Source organism: Phyllobates terribilis, unplaced genomic scaffold (genome assembly GCF_046119375.1).
Source record: "Phyllobates terribilis strain yellow unplaced genomic scaffold, ASM4611937v1 Scaffold_34__1_contigs__length_13252353, whole genome shotgun sequence".
NCBI lineage: Eukaryota > Metazoa > Chordata > Amphibia > Anura > Dendrobatidae > Phyllobates > Phyllobates terribilis.
Window position 1 is genome coordinate 9,498,274 of NW_027362794.1, and position 10,495 is coordinate 9,508,768.

Consider the following 10,495-nt stretch of genomic DNA (forward strand, 5'->3'; position numbering starts at 1 on the left):
ATGGTGTGAGCGTCCCAGTACTAATGGTGCTGGTGCGGCGATGAAACACAGAGACGTGTGGTGCAGTTCAGGGTCTTTACTGATGGTATAAAGCAGACCCTCCCGGGAGTACTGGTTAGCAGTAGAGGCCTGGTCAGTCTGTGAGCAAGCAGGATCTCCCCTGGCCAGGCGGAGTTGTAGGCCTCCCCGTCTATCTGCACTCTTTCCTGGCTACCTTGCTGTAAGCGGTTACAAATAGCCCACGTCCCTGAGTATACCGTGTGGTGCTCACCCGTATGGCTGGTGACTTGGGGCCTTCTGTTAGCCTCCGCTCCTGGATGGCGGCGCTGGCCCCTTTCTTGTGACTGAGCCACCGGGCTTCTATGGCCAGAGGACCTGGAATCCCCTGCCGGCTGGTTTCTGCTGCTGGGTGTATATCAGTCCCCACAGCCTCGGACTCCGGTGTCCGGTTGTAGTGTCCTCAGCAGGGCGAGCTCCGCTCAGCTCCAGCCCCTGGTCTTCAGCTACTGTTCCTACAGAGCTCCTGCTGTATCTTTCCCTCTCCAAGCTCTAACTAACCTAATCCCGCCCCAGACCCAGTTTATAAGGGCAGATTCCTCCCCTCCCAGGTCTGGGCAGGAAGTGTTGCATGCTTAGGGCTCCTGACCAGAGAATCCTCCCACTTGCTCTCAGGCATAATATTTCTATTACTGTGGCAACCAGACCCCTGGGGTGCCACATATATGTATACTGTATATGGGTGTATATATATATGTATACTGTATATGGGTGTGTATATGTATACTGTATATGTGTGTGTATATATATATATATATGTATACTGTATATGTGTGTGTATATATGTATACTGTATATGTATATATATATATATATATATATATATGTATATACAGTACAGACCAAAAGTTTGGACACACCTCATTTAAAGATTTTTCTGTATTTTCATGAGTATGAAAATTGTACATTCACACTGAAGGCATCAAAACTATGAATTAACACATGTGGAATTATATACTTAACAAAAAAGTGTGAAACAACTGAAAATATGTCTTATATTCTAGGTTCTTCAAAGTAGCCACCTTTTGCTTTGATGACTGCTTTGCACACTCTTGGCATTCTCTTGATGAGCTTCAAGAGGTAGTCACCGGAAATGGTCTTCACTTCACAGGTGTGCCCTGTCAGGTTTAATATGATAAAGTGCTTTATTCTTTGTCAGGTCCAGGGGTCCTGTAGAATGTGAATCCCTGAGGAACAGCGTATCCTTGGCTTGTGCCAAGACAGAAGATAAGTTGCTGAACACTTGGTACCCCAAAGTGATCAATCTATTTGCCAATCAAGATGCCCTGCAGTTGATTAAAGCGGACAAATTGGATTCCTTTTATAACTGCGTCTCGACACTTATGTCCAACCAGGCAAAGGCGGCTGCAAGATCCGTGATATATAAGGATTCATGTTCATTATTGTATCTCTGGGTCAAACATAGACTCAGAGTGGTATTCCCATCTCATATATTTATGGCACATCCACAGTCTGAGGACGCACATCCGGCTGAAGTATATTGCTGCGCAGGGACATGCCGGGTCCCTGAGCTGCAGTGCATGCCACCAGACAATCAAAGGCCGGTAGCTCATGTCGGCGTGCCAGTCACGAGTGACACATGGAAGTGACGTCATGCGCTGCCCGTGCCGGCACACTGAAATCAGCTACAGAAGAAGACGTCGCATGTCGTGGGAGCGGAAGAAGGTAAGAAGAATCATTTATTTTTGTTTATTTAATGTATTGGAAAAGAACGACAGAACATTATACCAGGAAAGGGCCAAGGATGGGGAGCATTATATAAGGAAGGGGCCCAGGATGGGGAGCATTATACAAGGAAAGGGCCAAGGATGGGGAGCATTATACAAGGAAGGGGCTCAGGGTGGGGAGAATTAGACAAGGAAGGGGCCCAGGATGGGGAGCATTATATAAGGAAGGGGCCCAGGATGGGGAGCATTATACAAGGAAAGGGCCCAGGATAGGGGGAATTAGAGAAGGAAGGGTCCCAGGATGGGGAGCATTATACAAGGAAGGTGCCCAGGATGGGGGGAATTAGACAAGGAAGGGTCCCAGGATGGGGAGCATTATACAAGGAAGTAGCCTAGGATGAGGAGCTTTACACAAGGAAGGGGCACAGGATGGGGAGCATTACACAAGGAAGGGGCGCAAGATGGAGAGAATTATACAAGGAAGGGGCGCAGGATGGGGAGCATTACACAAGGAAGGGGCGCAGGATGGGGAGCATTATACAAGGAAGGGGCGCATGATGGGGAGCATTATACAAGGAAGGGGCGCAGGATGGGGAGCATTATACAAGGAAGGGGCGCATGATGGGGAGCATTATACAAGGAAGGGGCGCAGGATGGGGAGCATTACACAAGGAAGGGGTGCAAGATGGGGAGCATTATACAAGGAAGTAGCCTAGGATGAGGTGCATTACACAAGGATGGAGCGCAGGATGGGGAGCATTACACAAGAAAGGGGCGCAAGATGGGGAGCATTATACAAGGAAGGGGCGCAAGATGTGGAGCATTACACAAGGAAGGGGCGCAGGATGGGGAGCACTATACAAGGAAGGGGCGCATGATGGGGAGCATTATACAAGGAAGGGGTTCATGATGGGGAGCATTTTACAAGGAAGGGGAGCATTATACAAGGGAGGGGTTCAGGATGGGGGGCATTGTACAAGGAAGCGGCCCAGGATAGGGAGCATTATACCAGAATGGGGGTCATTATACCATGACATGGGCCAGGATGAAGGACATTACACCAGGAAGGGCACAAGGATGGAGGTCATTATACCAGAATGGGGCCTAGGATGGGGGACATTGTTATAGGATGTGGGACATTATACCAGGATGGGGGACATTGTTACAGGAAGGGGCCAGGATGGGGGACATTATTACAGTAAGAGACCCAGGACCAAGAACATTATACCAGGAAGGAGCCCAGGATTTGGACATTATTGCTGAAAGGGGCTCAGGATGGGGGGTATTATACACAGAAGGTGGATATTATAACAGGAAGAGGCCCAGGATAGGGGATATTATAACAGGAAGGGGCGCAGGATGGGGAACATTATACCAGGAAGGGGCCTAGAATGAGAGACATTATTATAGGATGGGGCTACGATGGGAAACATCCAAGGCAGGGGCGAACACACGCATCATTATCGGATCTAGAACGCTACAAGGGCCCATACATCTGACCAACATGCGGTTGGGGGCCCAGGTCCAAATTTTGCACATCTACAGGAACATGACATATGGCATAACAGTATGTCATATGTTGGGAAGGGTTTAAGCTACAGCACATTACATAGCCTCTTGCAGCTATATCAATGGAAAAATTAAAAAATGTATGGCTTTTTGAAGAAGGGAAGGAAAAAATGCAAAACAAACAATTATCCGGTCCTGAAGGGATTAAGGAGTTCCCACCCACAGTAAATGTTGTCACTCAGCTTTCTTCTCTTATGGCCCAGTCCGTCTCCCTGTTTTCTGCACCACTCTCGTAGTCATGTATTTTTTCTCCTTATAAACACTAATATATACTTGCTGATTTCTCCCCCCACAGGTGAGAGACCTTCTGCAGGAAACTGTAGAAACTTATGTCCGTTTATTTGACCTGATAGACGTGCAATTTTTACCAGTCTTCAAAATGCAACTTACATTTGATGACGAGAAAATGGATTTCTATCCAAGCTTCCAGGACGTAGAAGAAGTTATACTATTTATATTAACTCCGATCTCCAAGACCCTTCAGGTATCAGGATTTTTTTTCTATGCTGACAACTTACTTTTTATAGTAGGTACATGTGTGGCTCACAGGTAAAAACTGCAGTAAAAAAAATTGGAAATTTGCTGCCACCATTTTGGAATATCACAGCAAAAAAAAATATTGTACCGGCTGATTTACAATTGCTATTGGCTGTCACCTAGTATATGAGCGTCCGCAGCAGTATCCTCCGGTGGGCCCCCATGCAGGGATAGGACAACGAGTATATTGACTCTGTAATACACATTGCAAAAATATATGAGAATTATAAGTAGAAGAGTTGGATAGCATGAACACTTTTACAGGCTTGGACTGGCCAACAGGAGAACTGGAGAATCCTCCGGTGGGCCCCCATGAAGGGATGGCTCTCCACTCCAGTCCCCTATTAAAGTGCACCTGTCAGCAGGAGTGTGTTCAGTAAACCACATACACTGTCAAGAGGGCGACATTACACAGAGTAAAATGATACCTTAGTTGATTAAATTCGTCCTGTGGTTCTTGTGTAATCTTTACTTTCAGTTTGGAAATAATGATACGCTTATGCTCCGGGGTGGCGTGTGGGGGCACTCTATCTGGTGCTCTGCTTACATATTCATGTGTATGCTCTTATGACAGCTCACTGATTGTCCACTGACCTGCCTCCTATTTTACCTAGCCCCGCACTACTAGATGCATTATGTAAAATAGGAGGCAGGTCAGTGAAGGCACAGTGAGCTGTCATAAGAGCATACAGATGAATATGTAAGCAGAGCACCAGATAGAGCGCCCCCCACAGGCCGCCCCGGAGCACAAGCATATCATTATCTCCAGACTGAAAGTAAAGGTTACACAAGAACCACAGGACGGATTTAATCAACTAAGGTATCATTTTAATCAGTGTAGTGGCACCCACTTGACATTGTATGTGTTTTACTGAGCTCAATCCTGCTGACAGGTGCGCTTTAAATGTATAAGTGGTTAAATCTGAATTTTTGGGGTGACAGATGCCCTTTAAGCTCCCATTAGTGGCCACTGAGGATACACAGCATGGCAGCTTTTATTCTATGTCTATGCTGAGGATATGGAGCTTTGTATGGAGTTTTTGATTTATTTATATCATAATAGGTGGCTGTTCAGGGGGTTTATATTAGAGACTTCTGCAGTATTCATGTCACTTTATAGAACGTTCTTCTTTGTCCAGAACATTCAGACGGTGCAGCCGTGGCTTTCTGGTAGTAACACGGTTCAGATCATCGAGGCCAAACTCCCTGATTACATCTTTGATTCTGCTGCGCTGAAGCTGAAGGAGGCCGTCAGCCACAATCTACACCAGCCATTCAGGCATTTCCAAACCTACGGTAAGCGGGACGTGAATCATTAAAGGGATGGTACATATGGTAAGCTGGACGTGAATCATTACAGGGATGGTACATACGGTAAGCTCGACGTGAGTTATTAAAGGGATGGTACATACGGTAAGCTGGCCGCGAATCATTAAAGGGATGGTACATACGGTAAGCTGGACATAAGTCATTACAGGGATGGTACATAGGGTAAGCAGGATGTGAGTCATTAAAGGGATGGTACATACGGTAAGCAGGATGTGAGTCATTACAGGGATGGTATATACGGTAAGCTCGACTTGAGATATTAAAGGGATGGTACATACGGTAAGCTCGACGTGAGTTATTAAAGGGATGGTACATACTGTAAGCTGGACGTGAATCATAGGGATGGTACATACAGTAAGCAGGACGTGAGTCTATAAAGGGATGGTACATACGGTAAGCTGGCCGCGAATCATTAAAGGCATGGTACATACGGTAAGCTGGACATAAGTCATTACAGGGATGGTACATAGGGTAAGCAGGATGTGAGTCATTAAAGGGATGGTACATACGGTAAGCAGGATGTGAGTCATTACAGAGATGGTACATATGGTAAGCTTGACTTGAGATATTAAAGGGATGGTACATATGGTAAGCTCGACGTGAGTTATTAAAGGGATGGTACATACGGTAAGCTCGACATGAGTTATTAAAGGGATGGTACATACTGTAAGCTGGACGTGAATCATTATAGGGATGGTACATACAGTAAGCAGGACGTGAGTCTTTAAAGGGATGGTACATACGGTAAGCTGGCCGCGAATCATTAAAGGCATGGTACATACGGTAAGCTGGACATAAGTCATTACAGGGATGGTACATACGGTAAGCAGGATGTGAGTCATTAAAGGGATGGTACATACGGTAAGCAGGATGTGAGTCATTACAGGGATGGTACATACGGTAAGCAGGATGTGAGTCATTACAGGGATGGTGCATACGGTAAGCTCGACTTGAGATATTAAAGGGAAGGTACATACGTAAGCTGGACGTAAATCATTAAAGGGATGGTACATATGGTAAGCTCGACGTGAGTTATTAAAGGGATGGTACATACTGTAAGCTGGACGTGAATCATTATAGGGATGGTACATACAGTAAGCAGGATTTGAGTCATTAAAGGGATGGTACATACGGTAAGCTGGCCGCGAATCATTAAAGGCATGGTACATACTGTAAGCTGGACATGAGTCATTACAGGGATGGTACATAGGGTAAGCAGGATGTGAGTCATTAAAGGGATGGTACATACGGTAAGCAGGATGTGAGTCATTAAAGGGATGGTACATACGGTAAGCAGGATGTGAGTCATTAAAGGGATGGTACATATGGTAAGCTGGACATGAGTCATTACAGGGATGGTACATACGGTAAGCAGGATGTGAGTCATTAAAGGGATGGTACATACGGTAAGCAGGATGTGAGTCATTAAAGGGATGGTACATACGGTAAGCAGGATGTGAGTCATTAAAGGGATGGTACATACGGTAAGCAGGATGTGAGTCATTAAAGGGATGGTACATATGGTAAGCTGGACATTAGTCATTACAGGGATGGTACATACGGTAAGCAGGATGTGAGTCATTAAAGGCATGGTACATATGATAAGCAGGATGTGAGTCATTAAAGGGATGGTACATACGGTAAACTGGACATGAATCATTAAAAGGATGGTACATACTGTAAGCTGGACATGAATCATTAAAGGGATGGTGCATACGGTAAGCTGGACATGAGTCATTACAGGGATGGTACATACGGTAAGCTGGATGTGAGTTATTAAAGGGATGGTACATATGGTAATCTGGATGTGAGTCATTAAAGGGATGGTACATAAGTAAAGCAGGATGTGAGTCATTAAAAGGATGGTACATATGGTAAGCTGGCCGCGAATCATTAAAAGGATGGTACATATGGTAAGCTGGCCGCGAATCATTAAAGGGATGGTACATACGGTAAGCTGGCCGCGAATAATTAAAAGAATGGTACATACAGTAAGCTGGACGTGAATCGTAAGTATTAAAGCGATGGAACATATGGGAAGCTGGACGTGAATCTAGTATTAAAGGGATGGAACAATCACAATCAGAAATCTCCTGCCGGCGCTTGCAGCGTGATCTTCCTGTGGACGCTTTGATCCTGATACCTTTCCAAAAGCCATTGAACTCAGTGTTAGGGGTTCCCAGGGGTGTGATCCTCATCTATCAGACATTATCATGCAGAAATACTATATATCATTGGTCTAACAAGCACTTCAAAGAGGATCTGTCTCTAGATTTCACCATATAAATGTAGATTATCAAATTGATCTCTTAGACCTGATGAAGCCAGAGTACTTGCTTTCAAAAATCCATGTCCGATCAGCTGTATAATCCTCTTTGAAAGTTTTCTCCGCTCGACATTAAGATGAGTCTAGATACAACTATAAATTCTGTGTTATATTATTTGATAGTTGAAAGCTTCAGCTGGCTGGTGGATGGTTCAGCCGCGGAGAAAGTAGAAACTTTCTTATCCGAGGAGCACAGTTTTGATGAATACACAGAGGTACGTATGTCTGATCATAATGTGTTTTTTTTTTACATATTGGACTTTCTTGCTTATTATCTCGAACCGTCATTATGTTAAATTGACTCATCCCTGCACAGCAACACTGGCTTTGATGTTTCTAGTAAAAATCGACTGCTTATGTGCCGTTCATCATATGCAAGTTATCTAGGACTAGTCCAGCGGGACGTCACTTCCCACAAACAAATCCCACCTCAGATGCTGTGATCACACCCAAATCATGGCATCTTAGTCTCACCTGGTGAGGTGGATCTTCTAAGCCTCAGGTCCGGGTGGCCACACGGACCCCGGGTGTTGGTGTGGTAAGCAGGAAGGCACATGAGCAACAAGGAATTGGCACTCAGGAATCTTGGGAGCTGCAGGATGGATGTAGCGTAACCCAGTAGGAATGGAAGAAAGTTAACGCAGAAGGTGGAGCACACCAAACAAAAGTCTAAAAACTCAATCCTAAGACCGAGGTGTGTGTCCTAACTGTCCATAAATAGGATTTAGGAGATTATGTCACTGAGCTACACAGGATAACCTGTAAAACCTGACGTGGAGCACAGCACGGGGCAGCAGACCGAAGTGAAGGAAGCAGAGCTCGGATACCCAAGACAGGTGTATAATACTTAATTTCACATGCCCAATTTACATATGACGGCCGGCACATAAAAAGTTTAGTTTTTTAAGGTAGAAACATTTTTGCCAGATATATACCGTGGATGTCAATGCAGGAATTTGGCATGCCTGAAGAACCTGACAGGTTCACTTTATGGGGACCCCCTTTGGTTCATTTGAAGGGTCCCTTGACAATAAGCTGATCACAGCTGTAGTCGGGTGGACGCAGCAACGAGGACTAAGTTGCTGGAATCATTTTCTTACCATTCCCATTAGAATCAATACTGTCCTAAGTCCTACAGAGCGAGGGGTGCAACGTGTCCGATAATAATTGAGGGTCAAATCAGAAATCTCAAGGGTAAACGAGACTGATTTATATTTGTATTCCAGTTTATAGAACAATTTCACACCCTGGCCAGAGATATCATGGGACTGCCCACCCGCGCTTACTTCACCATGGTACACCTCGACTGCGATGACTTAAAGCAAGGCCTGGCTGACAAAGCAAAAAGCTTTGCAAATATATTACTAGATAGACTGGTGACAAATCACAGATTGGAGAATGAAGAGTGAGTAAAATCCTGGATTCAAAGAGGTTTCACAATAGAAAAAAATAATCTGTAATGGGCCTCTAGCTGCCATGTGCCGTTCAGGGGCCCTTGGGGTCGAGGTCAAGTGCTACTTCTGCTATGATTTCATACAGTGAGTTATAGATGCTGATGCTACAGTAAAAGTTAAGAATCTGACATTACTTTACTTATGATACTATAAAATATCATCACATTCCAGTATATAATATACAGGTGCATCTCACTAAATTAGAATATCATCAAAAAGTTAATTTATTTCAGTTCTTCAATACAAAAAGTGAAACTCCTATATTATATAGAGTCATTACAGACAGAGGGATCTATTTCACGTGTTTATTTCTGTTAATGTTGATGATTATGGCTTACAGCCAATGAAAACACTAAAGTCATTATCTCAGTAAATTAGAATACTTTATAACAACAGCTTGAAAAATGTTTTTAAAATCTGAAATGTCTGTTCAGTAAATGCCTCAATACTTGGTCGTGGCTCCTTTTGCATCAATTACTGCATCAATGCTGTACGTACGTCCCTGGGTATAATTCGTGTAAAACATAATATATAGGATTATTCCGCTATTTCTTGTGTCCTGGTTAATATGTATTTTTCCATATATAGGTCATGTCATACTAGCTATACTTACCAGTCCCCCTCCAGGTTTCAGTGATGAGATCCCCAACATGATCATGTGATTGCTGCAGCCTATCAGTGACTACGGTGGTAACCTGCTACAGCCAGTGATTGGCTACAGAAATCACATGTCCACATAGAGCAGGAAGAACACAAACCGATGGAGGGAACTGTAGTTGTGGAGCATCAGTATCATTTTATAACCTAAGTTTTTGGAAAAAATATAATTGGTGCAACCCCTGTGATTGTAGATGCTAGATACATTAATACAGAGTGAGTTTCATTTTTTTAATTTTAGGAGTGTCAGCGGAGGATGAATTATCTTCTAGACGTTCATTTATTTGTACCTGAAGATATCATCCTGAACTCAACAGTGTTACTGTGGCCAAAAAATATCAACCCAGTGTTTGATGAAAATGACCAGGTATGTGGGCTAATTTCTGAAAATGGGGTCTCGGGTGCCAGCTCCAATGAAGCAGCAGCCCCCTGCAGTGTCCAGGTAATTAAACAGGGGGTGCTCTGGGAGCGTTTTTTGATAACTGTTCCTTTCTAAAAGCTGATTGAAAACGCCAAGCGTAAAGGAGAGGGCGAGCTGCTGGGGAAAAGAGAGAAGCTTATGCTGGAACTGGAGAAACTTTCGCGTCGGATGGAAGAATTTGCAGAGTGCTCTGAGCTGGATATGATGCAGCAGGTATGATAGTCACAGGCTGTGTTATAGTTTTCCCTCTTCTTATTTTCATTACTTTAAGACTCTGTTCATATTTGTACAAATCCTTTTTACCCAAAACGCATCATGGTTGTCGTGAACGATAATTTTTTTGTCCAACACAAAAGATCATTTCACCCGACGAACAAGTGTTTGGCCATTCGTCGGTGATTGGCAGCCTATTTATACTGCACAATTATCCTTAAACGAGCGTTCCTGGGAAGTAGTT

The 10,495-nt window shown here is 44.1% G+C and overlaps 1 protein-coding gene across 1 annotated transcript; it reads left to right on the forward strand.

Moving 5' to 3' along the window:
• The first annotated feature begins 3,294 nt into the window (after positions 1 to 3,294).
• On the forward strand, positions 3,295 to 8,915 carry LOC141180629 (dynein axonemal heavy chain 12-like). Its single transcript, XM_073660706.1, has 5 exons — positions 3,295 to 3,312; positions 3,610 to 3,798; positions 4,991 to 5,147; positions 7,630 to 7,721; positions 8,733 to 8,915. Exons 1-5 carry the CDS (start codon positions 3,295 to 3,297, stop codon positions 8,913 to 8,915), a joined length of 639 nt encoding a protein of 212 aa, XP_073516807.1.
• The last annotated feature ends 1,580 nt before the right edge of the window (positions 8,916 to 10,495 follow it).

Excerpts from the sequence above, each read along its gene's own strand:
- LOC141180629 (XM_073660706.1), top strand. Across the intron at positions 5,148-7,629 it reads CAGGCATTTCCAAACCTACG|TTGAAAGCTTCAGCTGGCTG; the intron begins GTAAGCGGGACG and ends ATTATTTGATAG. Across the intron at positions 7,722-8,732 it reads GTTTTGATGAATACACAGAG|TTTATAGAACAATTTCACAC; the intron begins GTACGTATGTCT and ends TTTGTATTCCAG.